The sequence below is a fragment of the Sphaerodactylus townsendi genome, linkage group LG14 (assembly GCF_021028975.2).
Source record: "Sphaerodactylus townsendi isolate TG3544 linkage group LG14, MPM_Stown_v2.3, whole genome shotgun sequence".
NCBI lineage: Eukaryota > Metazoa > Chordata > Lepidosauria > Squamata > Sphaerodactylidae > Sphaerodactylus > Sphaerodactylus townsendi.
The window spans coordinates 13,725,845-13,747,982 of NC_059438.1; the positions used below are offsets into that span (position 1 = coordinate 13,725,845).

At 40.0% G+C, this 22,138-nt stretch overlaps 1 protein-coding gene across 17 annotated transcripts in view; it reads right to left on the minus strand.

Moving 5' to 3' along the window:
* CHD9 (chromodomain helicase DNA binding protein 9) overlaps positions 1-22,138 on the minus strand; it is a 73,893-nt gene that overhangs the window by 19,546 nt on the left and 32,209 nt on the right. For 10 of the 17 annotated variants that reach the window (XM_048515500.1, XM_048515504.1, XM_048515506.1 and 7 more), the window contains 16 exons: positions 15,286-15,397; positions 15,029-15,175; positions 13,575-13,643; positions 13,427-13,482; positions 12,190-12,307; positions 11,712-11,798; positions 10,467-10,616; positions 9,756-9,877; positions 9,055-9,298; positions 8,168-8,344; positions 7,835-7,978; positions 6,716-6,971; positions 5,887-6,097; positions 1,620-1,815; positions 1,035-1,202; positions 244-423 (listed from right to left, as the gene is read on the minus strand). In XM_048515500.1, coding sequence (XP_048371457.1) covers positions 244-423; positions 1,035-1,202; positions 1,620-1,815; positions 5,887-6,097; positions 6,716-6,971; positions 7,835-7,978; positions 8,168-8,344; positions 9,055-9,298; positions 9,756-9,877; positions 10,467-10,616; positions 11,712-11,798; positions 12,190-12,307; positions 13,427-13,482; positions 13,575-13,643; positions 15,029-15,175; positions 15,286-15,397 — 2,437 coding nt within the window. The remainder of the gene's footprint in view (positions 1-243; positions 424-1,034; positions 1,203-1,619; positions 1,816-5,886; positions 6,098-6,715; positions 6,972-7,834; positions 7,979-8,167; positions 8,345-9,054; positions 9,299-9,755; positions 9,878-10,466; positions 10,617-11,711; positions 11,799-12,189; positions 12,308-13,426; positions 13,483-13,574; positions 13,644-15,028; positions 15,176-15,285; positions 15,398-22,138) is intronic. The other 7 variants (XM_048515503.1, XM_048515508.1, XM_048515502.1 and 4 more) reach the window with 2 other exon arrangements.

A 22,138-nucleotide genomic window follows, 5' to 3' on the forward strand; every position in this document is an offset into this window, starting at 1 on the left:
GAGTCCAATTTTAGGAACTATCCTGCCCCTTATATTTTGAGAGAGAAAGGTCATCTTCCAACCAGCCCCCTTTCATGGCAATTGCGTTAATTACATAATCCCATATTCATACAATTCTGCCTCCAAACAGGTTGCATAAGATGGTGCAGTCACTTACAGACAATTCTGAATGCTTAGATCTCTCTCAGTGTTCTATGCAAAAATGCCACCATGCAAAGATAGCACACCGAAAACTGTACCTACCTTAGCAAATGTTGAGCCCCTCCCTTCAGATTCAATTGTGATTGTTTTTGTGCGACGCTGCAGGATTTGATCAATGTCCTCCTCACAGAATTTAGAGCCCTCGTCTTCCTCATCCATAATGGCTCCATAGGCACCTCTTCGGAGCAGATCCTCTATTTCTTTTTTTGAGAGTTGCTGTATCTGCGCAGAAAACATTTTGATGCCATAAGAGACTTCGATTCAACACAGAAATACATGTCCAGTAACCTATAATTAACCATGCATTTAGACAAGAACAAATTCCTGTCAATAAATCACTATATTTTCGGTAAAGGTATTTCAGGAATTAAAAGAATTTAAATCTTATATGAAGTTCTATATCATTATTTTATTATGGAATGTCTTACTGCCTAGTTTCATTAATATTTGCTGTTTACTTTAGACACGTACAAAAATGGTTTTATTTTGATGATACACACAGAAAGTCTAAAGGAATTCCCAGCCAAATTTTGCGGAGTATTTTTTAAAAAATCATACATCCACTCCTAACAATTCGATGCCCAAAGTGACAGTATTCTCTCTTAATTAGAACCAACTTTCCAATTCAAATCAATCATTTTAAAAAATAGTGTCATGGGAGATGGAAGAGGAGGTTTTACAAAGTTTTATGATGTCATTTAAGTCAATTCTGTACAGCCCTTCCTTACAAAATAACTACACGGGCTGTGCCCAGAAAAAGAGAGAGACAGACAGACAGACAGAGGCAGGAAGAGAGGGAGGAAGGAAGGGGGTCTAGCACAAAAAGTACATACGCCACCAACACTATTCTCCCTTCCACTTATGCTCTGCAAGACAGCCTTGTCCAGGCCCAGCTTTAGACTTGCTCTGTCAAACATTTCTCTTTCATAAGAGTTCCGAGTTATCAACCTGTAGACTTTCACAGCTTTGTTTTGACCAATCCGATGACAACGGGCTTGGGCCTGGAAAAAAAAAAAGGTATATGATCCATCAGATATCAACAGAAAGTATTCTATCATTACTGGTGGTTCATTCTCAAACTTCCCACAGAAATTAAGCAGTTTCAACTAAACTTGTCAGAAGACAGAAAAATAGCAAGTCTTCCAGGTTAAATGATTTACGAGGAAAATAAAAATTTAAAAAAAACCCATTGTGTCCCAACTAAAGGTTGGATCGAAATTAATTTTTTCATCAGAACGAAAATATACCCATCTCCCCTTCCCAAAGGACTCCCCAAAACATAAGAGAACCCTGAAGAACGGCGTGAAGGGAGTTGGGAACAGGAAATGAGAGGAGTCTGGCTCAAACCCTGAGTATATTGTAAGTGTTCCATGCACACTTGCTAGAAATTATAGGGCTAGCTATACAAACAAGATTACCTGCAAATCATTCTGAGGATTCCAATCTGAATCAAAAATTATGCATGTGTCAGCTGCAGTTAGATTAATGCCCAATCCACCAGCTCTGGTGCAGAGAAGGAACACAAACCGATCAGAGTCCGGTTTGCTAAAACGATCAATTGCGGCCTGGCGCAAGTTCCCCCTTACTCTTCCATCAATTCGCTCATACAGGTACCTTTGAAATGCAAAGAAGGAAACCATTAAACATAAGCCTGAAAGTACAACAAACCAGCGTTCCCTTCTGTGCTGTTCAACAGCTATTCAATGCTCCCATGGCAAAACCTCTAATAAGAGTGTGGATCTACTCCCTGTATTCTAAAACATCTCATGCCAACTGCCTCAGGCCTCTGACAAGCCCACACAGCCACTCACCTAACCATCCAACAGAGGTTGCATAAAAGGAGCCAAGAAATAATTCTTCGTGTTCTTGCTCCAAAGAGATTAACAGGCTTGGTAGCTGTCACATTTGTAAATGTTTTAACCCAGCGTTTGGCTTGTCATAAAGCCAACAATAACAACTGATGCATTGTCGAAGGCTTTCACGGCTGGATTCAACTGGTTCTGGTGGGTTTTCCGGGCTGTGTAGCCGTGGTGTGGTGGATTTTGTTCCTAACATTTCGCCTGCATCTGTGGCTGGCATCTTCAGAGATGTATCACAGAGAAAAGTCTGTTTCACACTGTGTCTCAGTGAGAAGGGAAAGTTTAGTGTGGTCCCACGGTGGGGAACCAATCATTAAGTGTTTGGGTGTACAACTGACTGTATCAGATTCCATTCATAGGAACAGAATGCAGTACATGAAGTTTTCTTCCCATCTGAGGAAATTGCAAGGAAATCCTGACCGAGATGATTTTCTGCAGGTGGCACTGTGAGAATGAGCCGAGTATTTATCCCTGCCAAGGGAAGGAGGGATCTCCCAGTTACGGGAAATGTTGTGACAGCAGTAATGGAAAAAGACGGCTTGGTAAAAGACGTGCTGCAACACGCAGGAAAACTATCACCTGTTAAGTAACACAATTAACAGCCTGAAACATGCCAAGCTTCCAGATCAAAATAGAACTCTGGGAGTACTGAAAATAGCATCACTGCCTTCAGTCCTACATCAACAACATCTTGGATGAGGCTGGACATTCTCGGTCCACCAAAAAGAAAGCACCTCAAGTTATAGCAACTACCAGAATTCCATTCTGTGAAATTAAGAGAAGGGAATCCAGGCAAAGATGTTCAACAGTAGCATCTGTTTTTAGGTTAATTTTATTGAACAAAGATCTTAGATAAGGCCCAGATGTAAGAAATATTTTAACTCCCGCTGCTTGGCAAGAGATCTATTTGTGCCTATATCAATGAACATACACTGTTCAGAATGCCCCATACGTATGATCTGGGGAATGCCTGAGTAGCAAAGATGGTGTTCATGATTTCTTTAGGACGCCAACATTATTTATTCCGGTATTTCTATCTCACTTTTCTCTGTACGACTCCCCCACGACATTAGGTACTATGGACTTGGGAAGATAACTGGGACTGTGTTCAGAATGAAATCTGCAAAATAACAAGGTAGTCTATAAAGTCTAGAAATGGCTCCTCAATGACTCAGGAAAAAGGAAGGAATCCATAAAGCATCATCAAGCCACAGAAAAGCTGATGGATTTGAACTGCTGTCTGAACTATTTTTTAAAAATATGGCACCTCTGGAAAAACACATCATATTCCCCTGTTGGAACTGCAGCTTTTTGTAGGCAAGCCCTCTCTTGGATGCAAGACTACTAAAATCTTTGCAAATAGAAGCCTGAGCTCAGGAGGGAATGCTGCCCCTTGACCAATCCCCTCCCTCTCTGTCAGATGGAAAGACAGAAGTTTCTTTCTCATTTGATCGCCCTTAGCAACACCTGGGGCAGTTGCAAAAGGAATTAAGAGACAGTTCTCTGTTTTCATCACAGTAGTGAGGATTGGTAAGGTGCCTGGCTAAAGGTGTACTGATGCAGAAGAGATTATGAGGCAAACAAAAAAAATTACAAGGTAGAGCATCTGAGAGTGTCAAGCTGCAAGGCAGACAGGACTGAACTGGGAGATCCTTCCTCCCATTTGTAAGGGCAAAAGCTGAGCTCATTTGCATAGCTCATTTGCATAGTTTTATCTGAGGAACAAGCTGGAGGAGTAGCCAAGTTTCCGTACCCTGCTCCACTACACAAATACATTACACTGCTGGATTTCCCCAAGATACTCAGAGAACTGCAGACCCAGCAGACAACCAGGAACTCTTCTCTGGCAAAGCAAGCAATCATTTGGCATATAAATCGGAGTGCTTTCTAGGGTGAAACACATTTCCCTTCACAAGTTTTAGCATTAATTATATATGACATTAAACAATGCATATGCCAATAAGACCAGTGAAAACAATACCAGAGAGATTTTCTTCAAGTTAAGGCTAATATAAACCCTTGTAGGAGTGAGAATGTCTAACTGGTTCCCCCTCTATACAAAAACAGTGGCAGGAGCTCTCTGTGTGGGGTCAGCAGACCACTGTATTTATGCAGTATTCAGTCACTAGTTAAAAGGGCCCTACGTTTTCTTCACCACTAATCAGCCATAACGCTGCACAGCAGATAATCTGAAAGGCCGCAGGCATTTGGCAGGCAGCCATGTTCCAGAGTTATGCATTTCCTAACGTGCTGCAATATATTTGCTCTGACAATTCTAACCGAAGGCCAATGTCAAGTGACTTCACACTTCCATGGCTCTGAAGGAGGCGATTCCATCTGCCCGCATGCTGCATGAAGTGCATGGCAAGTATTATGCCTTTCCGCCTAATACAGAAATACAAGTGGGCACCTGCGAGTATCACCGGGGGGGGGGGGGGGATCCTTCACCCCACCTGTGCAACTACTACCATCCCACACAACTCCAACTGTGCTATGGCTCCCTGGCTCCCTCCCACCATCAACATGGCACAGCTCCACAACCAGGCCTGGTACAGGGATGCCCCCATTGGTCTGTAGTGTCTGGGAGAGAGGGGAACCTCCCAATATATTTCTTTTTAAAAATTTCAGGTTTTTTTTTTTTTTTTTTGCAAACCTGCATGGTCTCCCAAGTTTGCAGAACTGTACTGTCAGTGTGTCCCTGATCTGTAGATTCAAGAATATACAGACAGGGCCATACTTTAGGATATTAAGATGACTATGTTATACTCTTATTACCAAAAAGAACTAAGCAGAATTGTAACTTCATCCGTTACCTGCTGGAACATCTTTGTTTATTTTACACTTGGGTTCTAGTGTCTACTTAGTTCTGTTAAGTGGGTATTAGGACCCAAATAGAGGATTCTAGAACAAAGATGGCCCAGCACATGGAGGATTAAGTTTGTTTTGTTGAAAAGGGTATAAATGTAGCCAGGATTAATAACTAGAAACATTTAAAATCAACGCTGCAAGCTAGCAATCCAGTGCCTTAACAAAAATATGTTACACACAGCTAAAGATCTTGCCAAAATATGGGAACCACGTTTCAAACTCTGAAAGTTCAAAAACTCCATCCATATTTTCCACTGGATTGCTTTTCCCCTGTCTGAACTTGATTAAAATATGACAGAAATTGGTTTATTTATACCCCACCTTTGTCCCCAATGGGAAACCCAAACTGGCTTACTCCATTCTCTCTCCTTCATTTTACCCTCACAACAGCCCTGCAAAGTAGTTTAGACTGAAGCATACGACTAGCCCGAGGTCACCCAGAGAGCCTGCGGGGCAACCCTGCATTTCCTACAATCCACTTTATACATCACTGTTCTCTCTCATCCATGGAATTACTAAGGTTCCGACTGAAATGCATTTGACAGTATTAAAATTTTCAGTTGATGCTCCACTGTGCTACTGCTTCAGTTTACAGGGTTGGGCGTTCAGCTGTGATACAAAGCAGAGACTGGTCATTCAGGCCTCGGTCACATGTCGCTTCACTTCTCAGTACCTGGTTACTCACCACTACATGAACAACTCACCACTCATCAAGAGAGGAACAAAGCCATCTAAATAAGTCACCAGCTGTCAATAACCAAGGGACAGGGAATCAAGAGTTGTACAGAGGCAGTATAGCCAGTCAGTACACGCAATCTAAACAAATAATTTTAAGCTAAACAAATAATTTTAAGATACAAATTCTGTCAGCTGAACCTACCTCACCAGGCTTTATTATTGGTAATTATAATACAGGACACAATTAAAATGTACATTTACAATATAAACAGTATCCTACCTTTTATGTATAAGGTAGTCTTCAAGAATATCAAGACAGCGGACCATCTGAGAGAAGATAAGCACTTTATGGCCTCCTGCTTTCATTTTTGGAAGAAGTTTGTCTATGAGAACCAACTTCCCAGCAGACTGGATCATTGCTTGGAGGTGGAAATCAAGAGCAGTTGGACTGTATGTCTCCCTAAATTCTCCAAGGATCTTTTCCTCAGCACCTGCCAGATTGGGTACACACAGAGATAGTAATATGCCTTTTTTTCCACTCTGACTCAGGCATAACTATGCCCATTAAAATCACCACCCTTTGCATTAACATTTTTCACATTAATATGTACTCCCAAAGGGTTGGAACCAAGGGTTCTTTCCTTCTACTAGCTGGAGGGATAGTTACATTTTGCACTAGAACACTGTATGAGAAACAATCAAAGTTAACCCAAAGATGTTCTTCCATTTGCCCAACTTCTTGAAAAGCAGAAGTTCCAAATCTGCACTGTGCAAACTTCACACATGCTTGTTATTGGAGCAGGGCTAGCTGCTGTTTCCCTTCTCCTAATTCTTGGGATCTAACCTATTAGTTATGAGGGTTTCAGTTTCACAATAAGAACAGCATCTACAGTGATTGACTGGATTCAACGTAACATTTACAAAGCCTCTTAAAGAATGTGCAAGGACTTAACTCACCCTAAAAGCAAGGTACAACAGTAAAGCCAATTATTTGATTTATGAATACTTTTCTAAAATCCAACCCAATTATAGTTTTTCAGAGGTCAGCAGTGCTTTATGATACACCAATGGGCCGTGCAGTAACTAAATAACGAAGCTTGACATTTTACCTTTGATAAGATATGGGTGATTGCAGCACTTCCTGAGTTCCATCATAGTGTTAACTAGGTTGGGTACATTAGCTTGGCCAGCACCTTTTGACAAAAATGCAAAGTTCTTCTCTAAAATGGCTCGGTAATACTTTTTCTGGATATTTGTCAGCTCAACTTCAATAATGGTTTCTTCCTTGGGAGCCAACTTTTTCTCTACATCTTCTTTTAACCTTCTCAGCATCATGGGTTTCAAGATAGCTTGCAATTTTTGCACCTATATATATAAAAAACCAAATTAGCTGCAGCCACACATACATATAAACATACACACACACATATTTCATTATATATATAAAACTTAAACTAGCTTCATCCTGTCATGAAGTTCTGAGTCATTTACAACGCAGTGTGGGTTGTACAAGCAGCTTAATTACATCTATCAGAAAACGTTAGAGGGAAACTATTTTGATGGATATTTCCAGCCCCCTCTACACACATGGACAAAAAAGGGGCCTTTCATTGGTTCTGACAAAATCCAGTAAATAACATTTGAAACAGACAGCATGATCTGCAAGAATTATATTTCCATGGTTCAGTCCTTAAGATAAATACATCTTGTCACAAATACAAGCTACAGCCAAAGATCTCTATGCTAATTATGTGCATCCTAGAAGGCACTGCATTTTTAACAGCAACTCCACAAGCTGTATGCCAAGTCACTTTTGAAACAAAGTCCTTCAGCACCTTTTAAAAAAGGTTTCTGTATCCTGGCCAATATATGAATCCCCCATTACATAGCTGATAAATTAGACCCTGCACTGGGAAAAAAAAATGTATGAATTACGATTTTTATCCACAACACCAAATATGGAATAATTTTTATCCACAACACCAAATACCACAACTTCCCAGTTTCTTCATTCTTCATTTGGAAACACTGTAAATTGCATCATTACTACTGAAGACAGTTAAAATAAGGATGCAGTAAGATAGGGTATTTTAGCATTATTTCAAATGAAAACAAAGGAAGAGAGAAGTAACTTATCTACTGCAGTGTGTTGGGCTGACTACCACTGCATTAATAGCCAGCGCATTAATTCTTAATTTTCATTTCTAATGCAATACTTCAGAACATACCTGTTCCTCTGTTTTAAGATCCCCAAATTCCTGCATGAATGTAGATTCAGCTGGAAAACGTAAAGGTTCAAGGAAGTGAAGGAGGCTGAAAAGTTCTTCTACTGTATTCTGCAGTGGTGTGCCTGTCAACAGCACCTTGTGCTCCTATGGAAGATGAATATTTTGCATGATGCTCTAAAATACAGCAGCTACAAAACCACTGAACGTCTTGAACCTTCATTTATTTTATTTATTTATTTTATTCGATTTTTATACCGCCCCATCCCCGAGGGGCTCCGGGCGGTGACACCCCCTCGCCCTCAGCACTTCAAGAAATGAAAAGCAGACACTCACAAGATTCATAAGTTTGAGTCCTTCCAGCAGTTTGCAGTTTTTATTCTTCAGTCTGTGTGCTTCGTCAATAATAACACAGGGCCATTCAATAGCATTGAGTTCTGGACAGCCACCGAGAATCATCTCAAAGGTAGTGATAATGGCTTGGAACTTGTATGTTCCTCTAACAACGCGACCCTAAAACATGGACGAACATTATCTTGAACCTTCTATTTTTTTTGGTGAATTTGCAGCTTTGGAATAAGAAGACTGTAAGTACAGAAGCGCTAGAATAAATACAGTGTGTCGAGCATTCTCTTCCTGCTCTGACCAATGAGATGCCACAGAAGGTCTACAAAGAAGGCATAGTGACCAAATTCCATCCTCTTTCATCCCCCAGCAACTGACATTCAGAAAAATATAGCCTCTGAATATGATCAATCCATTAGTCATCACAAAATAGAGTCATTCGGTGACCTGTGCATGTGTCTAACCCCATTTTAACACCATCAGGGAAGATAATTAGGATCTTCCTAAGAAAGTTTCAGAACAGCTATGTGCGAAACACCACAGAATGAACCTGAAACACATCCCCTAACCCCCCCCCCCCAAAAGGAGGGAAAGAATGAAAAGGCACAACTGTCTTCGCTCATGGCAACCACCATGATGGTAAAGTGCTAGGCTTTCAAATGTCTATTCTGTGCATTCTGTTGTAATACAATATGCAGAGGCAGACCTATTAGATGCCTTCACAATCTAAACGGTTTTCAATGTATTCAGTTAAGGATATGGCCCAATTCTCAATTACGTAAGTAATGCACAAGCAACAGTCTGCTGCATTTATAATGGCCTTTATAATTTTATAATGCATCTCTAATTTTACATAGATGCCAGTGTAAAAAAGTTACCTGCGAGTCCCTGAAGTACATCTCATACTGCTGTATCATTTGTCGACTGATCATACTGCCATGATATACCACAACATTAATATCAGACCATGTGCGGAACTCTCTTTCCCAGTTGGCTATGGTGGAAAGTGGAGCTATGATCAAGAAAGGCCCTCTTATGCCCGTCAGGAGGATTTCATAGAGGAATGTTATTGATTGGATGGTTTTGCCAAGACCCATTTCATCGGCTAGGATGCAGTTTTGTCTGGAGGGGGAAAGCACCAAAAAAATACTTTAAAGCTGCAGAAGAAATATACAATATAATTTTATTTAGAATGGTTCTGGGGTGCTAAGATTGTTAAGCATACATAAGACATGGGAAATCTTAGATGTCTTTGCAGGAAGAGCTTTCTGATGAACCCCAGAACGAATAGCATTGTCAGAGCTAGTAGAAATGAGCTGGGCAATCCTCAAGCTGGAAATCACAATTTGGACGTTCAATGCAACAAACTTTGTGTTGCCCCGTATCCTTGTACCAGTACTGGTATACAATGCATAATAAACAGATGAGGGAAAGTCTATTCCAAAGAGTGAGTAACTAGACCTTTACTCACATTACAAATGTATACAGTTTTCAAGTACCTTCTCTAGATTGACTGCTTGACAACTGAACAAAAGCACAGAAGCTGATAAAACTATTTCACTACGGCCAGAGTACATACCTATTGTACCAGTTGAAAAGAAGCCAGTTGAGTCCTTCCAACTGGTATTCCCTGAGTTGATTGCCATTTTTATAATCCCTGGACTGTTCTATTTTCTTCCATGAATTAGGAGGAGGTCGATCCTTAAGGACAAAGCAAAACATAAATGAAGCATCGCTGCCTCCCACTTGGAGGAATAAACAGGAGGATTTGGGGTTCTTTTGAGAGGAACTTTGTATATGCTTGCAAGTTTGAAGTTTGTTTTGATACTGGAAAAAGTAACGTATGACACATACACGACATCTCTTGAATAACATTTATACGAGGTTAAATATTTGTGACATGTCATGTTAACATTAGAATGACGTTTTTCACTTACCAACTTGATTCGCTCCTGCTCCTTTTCTACAGTTGCTATTATTTATGATCTACTCAGTAATTAAAAGAATTGCATAAAGCTGCAGTTACAAGGAATTGCAGCCTTTCCACATGAATTTTCATCATAGTTATTCGGTCTATTTTGTTGGTATTAATAAGTCATAATCTTTACCGCTCTTGTAAAGCCCTTAATATTCCCACTTGAGAAATGGGAAACAAAGGCCAAGAGGTAATGACTACCCTAAAGCAACATGATTGGATGAAAAAGTCAGGCAAACTGATTGGGTTCAAGGAATCTTACTTGCAAAGGCACAAGGGGAGCCACACATACCTAACTTGAGAGAAATCACGTACATGCTTCCTTACCAGTCGCCTTGAATCGGGTTTTAAAGCATGCAGTTGTTCAAACTCTTCTATTTTCCCTTGATCTACATCTTCTTTTAGCTCCCATGTGCTATCTTCATAGGGTAACGAGCACCACTTTACTAAGTAGTAAGTAACAGGCTGTGGTGGGGGAAAAAACCCAGTTAGGCTCTCAATTTTCCATTTAGTATGCAGAATTCCTGCCCAGCTCCATATATAACTGAACTAGGCACAAAAACAAACAAGATCATTCACATTTTAGGGCATGAATATTTCTGAGGCATATATTGATGGATGGCTGAATGGAACTAGCATTGTACTCCTCAGAAGAGTTACACCTTTTAAAGTTTGTTGAAGTCAACAGGTCGTAACTCCACTTAAAGTAGCAGGAGAAAGATAAAAAACATTATCTGCTCCTTCAATACGGACATGCTCCTTCAATACGGACATCTTCCTTACAATATAAAAAATGACAACCGGAGTATGTATGACAATATAAAAAATGACAACTAGAAATGCAAAGCAAAGTTAAAAAACCACTTAAAGTCAAATCAATGAGTGTTGTTTACACAAAGCAGCCATGATATTACATGGAAGGGGAAAAAAACCCATAGCGGTTTTGATAACTTAGAAAGCGGATAAATTGGTGGTAAAATTTTTAGTAGAAGCAATGATTCAAATAACTTTCAAATAAAGAAGAACTAATTCAGTCCTCAGGAAATCTAACCAGTTAAAATGATGATCCACCATCCTCAACTCCAGGCTGATAGTTCTTACAGCATAGTTCTTACAGCTAAACATAAAATTTTCATGCATTTCCTTTCTTCCCCTCTGGTTTATCTGCGGCTGCTCCCTTTGTCTCCTTCTGCCTCACAACTTCATGTGCAGACTTGACTAGAGATGGCTCAAGGGAAAGGAAGGACGCGCTACTCTCTGCCACTATCCATGTGATTCAAGGGCCACTGGGAAGCTCCATCCCCTTCCGCCCAGGAAGATCACCAACAAGGGAGGCTCAACTGGTCACCTCTCTTTGGTTGTTCTCCTTCCTCTGCCTTTTCCCTTTGTCACTCTTTCCCCAAAACTCAAAGAGCTACGTAGTAAGAACAGAAGACAGAATTTGTATACTCATATATAAATGGCCTTCACATGAGTATATACTACTCCACAGATGACTGTGAAGGATTTGTGGAAAGTGCACTTTAGCTTCCATTAAGTTGTTTCTGTTCAGGTTCATACCTCTCCAGTGTCCTTATCTTCACAAAAGGAGACTTCTAACACCCGATCTACTTCAATATAATCTGGATTGAAAAGTTCTTCCTCCATCTGAAATTAAGGACAACAGAATGATAAGATTACTAACTGCCCTGCAGTAACAGTCACTTCTATAATGCCATACTATATTTATAGCATTTAAAGGCTGTTTTTCTTCTAAAATAGGACTCATTAGCTCTGGATATACACCAACTCTGATATTACTGAAAGTCATAAACAAAACTGTTTATGACTCAAAAGACTCAAAAGCACTGCTTGATAAAATTACCCAAGAGTGACATCATTTCTCTATTTTTAAATCTGAAAATCAACATAATTGCTAAACAGAAGACAAAAAAACCAGAAAGAGAATGGAACAAACTGCTGAATGTCAAGCATACACATAGGCTTCTAGCAACTGAGCTTTCAATTAGCTTTGTAGGGTTTTTAAACACATACTCACATCTGCAAAAAAATGGGCCCTCTGTGCTTGTCGCAGCTTGAAACGCTTGATTTTCTGCTGGATTCTTTTATCCTTTAAAAGTTGTTGTTCTGTGGCCCACTCACAATGGAGGTAGGAGCTAGATTTACAAAAGTACATTAGTGCAAGCACAGGTCATTATATTCATCATCACAATGTTTTGCTTGTTTAATAAGCAGCAAATCCTTTTCTCAAAGAGAAAGGGAGATCAGTTCCTGATATGGTATGTTCCAGAGATTTTATTTGGTATATCTATTTTTCTGCTTTTGTGCTGACGAATGAATTCCCAAGGTCAAGTAGCTCACAGAGTACTGCACACCCCCTTCTTATAGCCTACAATGAAATGTGCACAAGTTAAAGCACACAAACTGATGCCCTGATCCACAACAAGGAGCACCCTCAAAACCTATTTGCAGCGGCATCCAAAACATGTCCCCCCCCCCCCCAGCTCCTCCATACTTTTGAAACAGGGACGCACAGCAGATTATATATGCATAATGCTGAACCTTAGCCTTAGGAGAGCTATCAATGGCTAGGTTTAGTGTTCTGCTCTCAGCGCTGCTATATGGTCGATTTTTTTAAATCTACCATATAGATTCTGCTCCTGTAACTTAAATCAACTGGAAACTTTAGCCCACGTCCTCTTCCATTGCACTAAATATGAGGGAATTAGGGGAAAATATGCAAATGCTCTTCTCTTAAACTGTGACAGGATATCAGATGCTCAAAAGATCTTATACTTGCTAAATAATTCTGATGCTGTAGTTTGTGAATTGTTGGCCAGCCTGTCTTTTTAATTTTGTGGTGTCACTCTGTTAGTGAGAGATTCTCCATTATTATTTTATCTGGGGATTGTTTTAAATTTGTTTTTTGTAACCTACCTGCATCGTCTCATATGCCAATAAAGGCTTGGTTGAAAAAAACAAGGAGCACAATTACACGTTCGACCTGTTAATTGCTGGTCTGAGGCATCCCTAGATAAACAAGGACCTCCAGAACCACTGCTACATAGGATATGCAGCAGCCAGCCTGTTTGGCAATCTCCACAAAAGGGCCATGCCGGAGCAGCATGTGGCAAGGCAGCAGGCAAAGACCCCAAAGCACAACTCCACAACTCTTCCATACAGCCCTCGAGACTTCGTCTCAAGGTGATGTTATAAAAAAGCCCACTAGCTTTTGATACACTGACTCACACACACATTTAAGTGGCAATACTTACTAGTTTTTGTATTTCACAAAAAATTCCTCTGCCTCCACTGTTGCTCCCCCAGGAATCTGAAAGAGTATAAAGCATTCTGTTTTCTAAGATTCATTTATATTTTTATAAAATTATGAGCCAAAATACTCATATTTCCATATTTACTCACTTCTTTCTTGATGATCCTGGAAGATAAAATTTTATCTACAATTGCTGCATCTTCTTCACTTGGATTCTCCTAAATAGATCCGAAAGGGGGAGGGGGGAGGGAGGGAAGTAAAATTCTGTAAATTTCTGAATGTCAATATCAGTTGAGAAATCACCTGATATTGATTTGGATACTGCACAAAAGATAACACTCTCTGACTTCCCCGTTAATTCCTGTCAATGAGCAGGAAGAAGAAGAAGAAGAAGAGGAGGAGGAGGAGGAGGAGGAGGAGGAGTTTGGATTTATATCCCCCCTTTCTCTCCTGCAGGAGACTCAAAGGGGCTTACAATCTCCTTGCCCTTCCCCCCTCACAACAAACACCCTGTGAGGTAGGTGGTGCTGAGAGAGCTCCGAGAAGCTGTGACTAGCCCAAGGTCACCCAGCTGGTGTGTGTGGGAGTGTACAGGTTAATCTGAATTCCCCAGATAAGCCTCCACAGCTCAGGCGGCAGACCTGGGAATCAAACCCGGTTCCTCCAGATTAGATACACGAGCTCTTAACCTCCTACGCCACTGCTGCTCCCAAAAGCACATTATTCATGGAGCAGTTCAGTTCAATCTCACTTGGCTATTGAGAACGTAGCTTTGTTTAATGAAGAAAGCCTTACAAACATGCATCCATTCTATTGCACTGATGTGTCATCCTTAAATTTGCCACATATCAACAATCAAGACTGCTTAACTACTTGCACATAGAATTCTTAGCATCAGTTGGTAATATGCTGCTTAAGAAGAAGAGTTTGGATTTATGCCTCACCTTTCTCTCCTGTAAGGAGACTCAAGGTGGACTACAAGCTCCTTTCCCTTCCTCTCCCCACAACAGACACCTTGTGAGGTAGGTGGGGCTGAGAGAGTTCTGAGAGGACTGTGACTAGTACAAGGTCACCCAGCAGGAATGTAGGTGTGCAGAAACGCATCTGGTTCACCAGATAAGCCTCTGCCACTCAGGTGGAGTGGGGAATGAAACCAGTTCTTCAGATCAAAATCCACCTGATCTTAACCACTAGACCATGCTGGCTCTCAAGCAAGAGAGCTGTATGAATGTATGCACACGAGCTCTCAGTCTCACACCCAGTGTTCCAATCTTTTCACCAAGTATCCTAGACTGCATGGGATACATGACAATACAAGGCTCTCGAGTTTAAGACTGTCTCTTGTGAATTACAGTTTTTACACATTTGCTTTATTCCTCCCACAGCTATAAAGAGGTGAAGTGAGTAGACTGGATCCTCCAAATTCCAGACTGTCTGTGGGCAGTGGTTTGAATAACATATGACAGGAGAAGCGCAATGAACTTAATGGAAAAATGGAATCAAACTGTGTGCATTTGTGTGGCTTAGACAAAGACAACCATGTAAACTAATCCCTTGAAAACAGAGCTGAAAGAGGTAAACACTACAAGTGAATTTCACTTACAATGAATAACTGTAAAGGCTGCTCAGCAGGCAAAGGGGCAGAATTCTTCTTAATTTTCACAGAAACTTTTGCTTCCTCTTCAGATTGTTTTCCTTCGCCTTCTTCTGCATACTTCTTCCGTTTAACCTGACGGTTTGATCTTCTCTTCTACAATGACAGAAAGGGGGACAGGGATATATGTGTGCTGTTTTGCAGTAATGGAACTAAGTTAACATTCCCAGAAATATTTGAAAAGGTACATGTTTGTTTTTGAATACCTGAGAAGTTTCATCTTTGAATGACTGCTGAGAGGCCTGCTTAGCGTCAGACATTTCATCTGAAGAGTCATTTTTCCTCTTCTGCTTTTTACCCAGAGTAATAATAAGCTTGCTGTTCAAAAATAAAAAGAAAATTAATCACGTGCATTAAAAATATTAGGCTTTCAATCTTAATCAGAGGAATTCTGTCAAGATTTAACATTTTAAGTGTTTATTCCTCATCATCCCCAATGTACTGAACCAAGAAGAAAGATCCAGGTTTTTCTTCCTCAAAATATTGCTTACTTTGGCAAGTTAGTAGGTGACAGCAGAAGAATATCTATCCATGTTTGCATATATACTCAGAAATCCTAGTTATATGACACATAAGATCAAATGCTACATTGCAACTGGTATAAAAATTAACACAAATTACATAATTTTAAAGTATTTTTGTACATGTTCCAATAGAACAAATACACCCATAACATTTTCAGCCTCACAGTTTGGATTTCAAAACATCAAGAGTTACAGAAAGCATTTCATCAGTACAGACTGATAATGACTACGGAATTGTAGGGAAAATTATATTCTTAATGTGACAGTGCTAATTATTTCTGAGTTTATAGTCAAAGGGTTGTAGAAAAAGGGGCAATATTAATATCATTCCATCTGGTTTTAATCAGAGGGCTGCAAATGTATATAATTTTCCTTATTTGAAATCTGACAAGTGCTGCTTTTCAAATGCATTCCCAGAATAATCACATTGTGATTACAATCAAACCCAAATTCAGATAAAGAGATGTCCTTACATGCATACTTTTCATAATGTAGATTTGATAATTATATACTAAGCTGCAGTGAGAGAATTGCTTCAGAATTGAATTTTCTGCAGCATCACAGACACCCCCCCCCCCCTCCGCTGCCCTTTATTCATTTGCCTCAATTATTACACAGCAAGAAGCTGTAAACATTACTGGCCACTGGTTGCTAATTTATAGTAGCTCACACAGAAATCAAATAAAGCTGGTTAAATGGGTGATGCGCCACAATTACTACCTGCGCTGCAAGGGCTACCGACCACAATTAAAGCATTTCATTAGAGCTTATGAAATTTACATAACCTTACAACTTCATTTGAGAAAAATATGTACAAAAACAGAGGGTTATGGAAGTTCTCGAGTTATAAACGTGGAAGATGTTATCATCAGCCTCATTATCAGCTATGTAAGCCTAGTTCCAAGCTGAAATACAAATTGGAACTTCTCAAACTAACAAACAAAGCAAACAAAACAAAACAAAAGCCTGGTCTAAGTGGCAGTGCTTTAAATATGAGGAAGTATGTTCGTACACTTATCAGTACGCAATCAAGCTGGTATCAGATTTAAAATCCACTTTTTTCCCCATGAAGACTTCCATAAAATTGTTCAGTTTCCATCTTCCGTTCAAACTAAGCCAAGTACATGCAACTGATAGAAATACGTATTCTTCTGCTGCTTATCTGTCCCTTTGCTGTTCTATAAATAAAAAATGATTAAAACAAATTCAAAAACCCTTTCAAAGAAGTTGCTCTAAACCAAGTTTTCCCTTTGGACATCTAAAAAGAAACCTGAAAATCTAGTGAAAATCATTAGCAGGGCAGATACATGGGATACGATGCAGAAAATCTGAATCTATGACCCTCTTAAGACTGTAGGAAGATCTGGTTTTCAGTGGAGAGACAACACCTTCATCAGTTTTCATACAGAACAAATTTCAACCTTGTGGCCTGAAATCAGGGGCCACAGACTGTGAAGTTAACTGATTCATGTGGGTGAACTTGATTCACTGATTCATGTGACTGGCATTAGTTTCGTTTTATTAGATGTTTTAATTAAATTCTGTAAGCCGCCCTGTACCCTCGGGAAAGGGTGGCCTAGAAATCGAATAAATAAATAGTCCTCTTTATGCCTAATAGGTTTCTGATTTATACAACTGGCTCAGTTCCCTAATTATAATATCATGTGGCACTTCCTATCTTATAAAGAACGTTGATTGACCTATTATGTACCAGCCCTTGCTTCTGACAGAAATTATTTACTTTCATGAGGTGTGGATAGGACAGAGAAGGTCTATGACACGAGAAAAAGAGAAGCCAAAAGAAGAAGAAAAAATATTTTCAACCTGCAGCTGTGCACAAAAATCAATCCTGCCTTCAGGCTGTAAATCAACTCTTAATCAGGTTCACAAGCATTAAGATATTAAAAAATAAACACAGTATGATTTAACAGCTTTACAGTTTTTAGAAAAAGTTCAATATTTAAGGAATTTGCTGGTTATTCTTTAAGATTAAGCTCAATATGACCTTTATCAAAACTAATTTTATGGTTACAGCAATAAATCAGTATGTGCTTTTAGTAAAGAAATATCTAAACAATGAAAACATCTTTAAATCAATTTAAATTGCTGATATACATCAGTCTTGATTTTAAAATTCGTGCACCCTGGCCTGGATCCAACAGAATGTTTTCTTGGATGGCAGAACTTTGGCATGACTTTCCGACCTTTCCCTTCTCACTGCAGCCCAAAATGCTGCCCCATTCTGAGCTGTGGGAGTGGGCTGGGGAGGGGGGGGGGGAGAGAACCAAGAAAGTCCTACTCCATCCCATTATCTTCTCTCTTTAGTTCTTGAAGTACTGAATAGAGATAAAAGTCTTAATGAAAGTACTGGAGGTATAAAAATTAAGAAAGAGACTTATAAAGGAAGAGCATTTGCAGATGACTTGGTACTGGTTAGGGAAAACCCCTTAAAGCAATGGTTCTCAACCTTCCTAATGCCGCGACCCTTTAATACAGTTCCTCATGTTGTGGTGACCCCCAACATTTATCCATTTTACAGATGGAGAACACTGATGCAGAGAGTCTTAGGCGACCCCTGTGAAGGGGTCGTTCAACCCCCAAAGGGGTCCCGACCCACAGGTTGAGAACCGCTGCCTTAAAGAGAGATTAAGAGAGAATTTGTTGCATTAGTAGGTTTCAAAATTAACAGAAAACAAAAGGTTTTCGTAAAAATGAAATTACAAGATGAAATACAGTTGACAAGCAAAATTAGCTTTAAATTGGAAAAAAGTGAGGTATCTGGGTATTGCTTTGACAAATATTAATTATATGTTACTTCAAAATAATTATGTTAAACTAGGGAATGATTTTTTAAACATCTGTCAAGGTGGAATAAACTTCAATTAGTGTTGTTGGATAGAGTTTTTGTGATTAAGATGAATGTACTACCCAGAGTACTGTTTTTGTTCCAAACAATACCTGTGTTGGCAACTGATACTCAATTCAAACATTGGCAGAAGGAATATATCAAATTTTGTTTGGCAAGAGAAAAAGCCTCAGATTAAATATAACACATTACAAGATGCAAAGCAAAGAGGAGATCTAGGTTTACCTGATCTCACATTATATTTTGCTGCCTATTGTTTGGTGTGGTTGAAAGAATGGGTTATGCTGAGAAATAGAAGATTGCTGGAGCTGGTAAGACATGATTTGAGATTTGGATGGCACCCCTATTTATTATATGAAAAAGTTAAAAGGGGGCATTTCCAGGTGTCGGTCCAGCATTAGTCAACTTCCTGAACACTCCCATTTATCAGTCCAGACACGCTGGCAAAATCAGCAGGATGGATTTGATTTAAATCACTAGTCAGTAAGATTTGATTTAAATCACAATTTTATACACCGTCTTATGGTCTGTCGCCATTATAGGTTTTCTTCCTCTAGGGAGAGAATAATGTGATAAACCTCACATACAAAGATTCCAAGACCTGCAGAGTATTCTGCTCAAAGGGTTCACTCTCACTTTTACTGTTTGCTCCTCTCTCCTTATACTTAGATCCTTGTGTAGATCTATTCCACTCTAAACAATCTTAGCACTTAAGAGGTAAGGGCTGAATCTGTGTACATAGATTTGCAAAGGAACAGTAGGATTAAGGTCATTTTCTCAACTCTGCATGTTTATTTTGTAACATTTTCGCATCCTCAGTTTTGAAATCACAAAACTAAGCCGTTGTATTAATATCTTCTAGAGATAAGAATTGCATGGCATTGCAAATGGATTGATGGAATTCAATGATCCCAAAATCTAAACACTGAATGAATATACAGACTCATGTGCCATAATTAAGAACTAATCCTTATTTGTATTGTCGAAGGCTTTCACAACCGGATTCAACTGGTTGTTGTGGGTTTTCCGGGCTGTGTGGCCGTGGTCTAGTAGATCTTGCTCATAACATTTTGCCTGCATCTGTGGCTGGCATCTTCAGAGGTGTACCACGGAGAGAAGTCTGTTACACACTGTGTCCAGTGTGCAGGCACAGATGCAGGCAAAACTTTAGGAACAAGATCTACCAGACCACGGCCACATAGTCCGGAAAACCCACAACAACCAGTAATCCTTATGTCATGATGAATAATCTCTGGACTACAATGTATCTTAAAGAGAAAACTACTTTAGATAGATTTTTCCTCAAAAAGCATTTCATTGAAAAAAATCCAATTTTAAATTTTAAAATAATTGATTTTTATCCACCCTGAAAATTAGTGGTGCAGCTCATTCAGATGCACAGGCCACTTCCACGGGCGAAGGAACAGCACTGCTTTCGGTTTGCAGCGCAACAAGGCTCCTTGGAGGCAGTGTGGCGGTGCTGTCCCGGCCTGCACTGCAACTACTACTCCCGCCCACCCCGGAGTTGCACTGTATGTTCCTCAACGCAGGTTATCGAGTCTTGCAAATCTGTAAAACATTACGCACATAAAATGATGCTCTACAAAACAACTTCCCTCCAGATGTTGAGAGGAACATGTGATTAGGCCAGCACACACACAGCACACACACACACTTACAAACCATACAATTCTTGAACAGAGCACCACAGTATGGAAACCATTTCAAATGGCCTCCATGTGGAGCAACACAAAAAACATTCCTCATTCTTCCAGGTAAGGGGGCCAAGAATCACAGCTGGTTACTCCAATTGTTGCAACAAGTACCTCAACTTCATTGTGCTATGGGGGTGGGTCTTCAGACCCTTCCCCCACGTGAAGAATATCGACACCAGGATTTACTGCCAAAGCCTGTGTGTTTTTGGTAGCAAGATCTTGGTGAAACTCACTGAAGCAGGCAACATTTCTAACAAAACTGTCGACCAGGGCTAGCTAACACAATCACTTATATGCGAAACAGTTATAATACTCATAGGCCCCTTCCACACACGCAAAATAATGCATTTTCAAACCACTTTCACAACTGTTTGCAAGTGGATTTTGCCATTCCGCACAGCTTCAAAGAGCACTGAAAGCAGTTTGAAAGTGCATTATTCTGCATGTGCGGAATGAGCCCTAGTGTGTGTTATTATAATGCATGATGACTCCATCAGGATTCGCCCTCTGTTCTCCTCCTGCTTGTTCACTCTTCCACATGCTCTGCAATCTCAAACTGAAGATTCAATTGCAGCTGCCACAATGCAGGTATTTTTCCTACTAATATATCAGTAATAAACAAAACAGTTACAATCCTTTCAGTTTATGTGGTATGGAACATGGCCTTCACAGCAGAGTAAGTCTGCTTACTCTGGCTCATTCCGCACATGCAGAATAATGCACTTTCAAACTTTTTCAGTGCTCTTTGAAGCTGTGCGGAATAGCAAAATCCACTTGCAAACAGTTGTGAAAGTGGTTTGAAAACACATTGTTTTGTGTGTGCGAAAGGGGCCTCTGTGTACTGTCGAACTGGCTGCTATGGGTTTTCCAGACTGTACCGTCTTCAGAGGCATGTCACAGTGAGACCTTCGACGTGGAGAGAAGTGCATCTTAATGTGACATGCCTCTGAAGATGCCAGACATGGATATGGGCAAAACTAAGAAGCAAAAACTACCACCACACAGTCCACACGACCCACAATAGCCACCTGCTTACTCTATTTTACAGTTTCTCGTGTTAAAGACATCAAAGCTAATAGGTCTGTATTGAATCCCACTTCAGTTCTAACACTGAATCTTGCCCGTGCATTTGCTTTCTTGCAGCCAAAAATATTCACTTCCATCTGGGGTCATCTCCATAAAGAACTGCTAAGCTGGAAAATGTGACTAAGGTATCATGTACAAACGTATAGGGCACCTGAATCTGTGAGGATGATACTGTCAGAAAAACTGCAAAGGCAATCAGATATGCCGCTTTTCTGTTGTTGTTCCCTGGGACCTTTTACATGGAAATAAAAATCCATCTATCAGGTTAAACTTAAGAGGTTCACCTGAGCCACCTGCACTCCTTTTGTTAAACAGAAATACCATGTTCCCCTGAAAATAAGCCCTATCATGATTTTTTGAGGAGGCATAAAATATAAGCCCTATTCCAAAAATAAGCCCCACTGGTAGTTACAGATCAGGATGGTGTGATCCAGCAGGGTGCTCTGGGCCAATGAGCATGCAGCTTGCATCATATGCGATGGGGAAGCAACAGGGCTGCCGAGAGCCCGCCTTATTAAATTGTGAAGGTACCGTATTTCCCCTAAAATAAGCCCTACTCCGAAAATAAGCCTTAATGCATCTTTTGGTGCAAAAATTAATATAAGACCCTGTCTTATTTTCGGGGAAACACAGTACATGACATTTGATTATTGCAGAGCAATCAGGTTTCATCTTTCAACCAACCAACTTATCTCCCCCCCCCCCGCCAATTGTACCTTATAATTGTTTACACATGTCCTTTTGTACCTCCGCATGAGAAGGACAATCTACTTAAATTCTCAAAGGAGAAACGAAATTTTCCACATAACAGTTTTGGCCTTTATTGAAATGGGAAGAATTTCAGCATCTTCTGAAAACTGAAAGACTG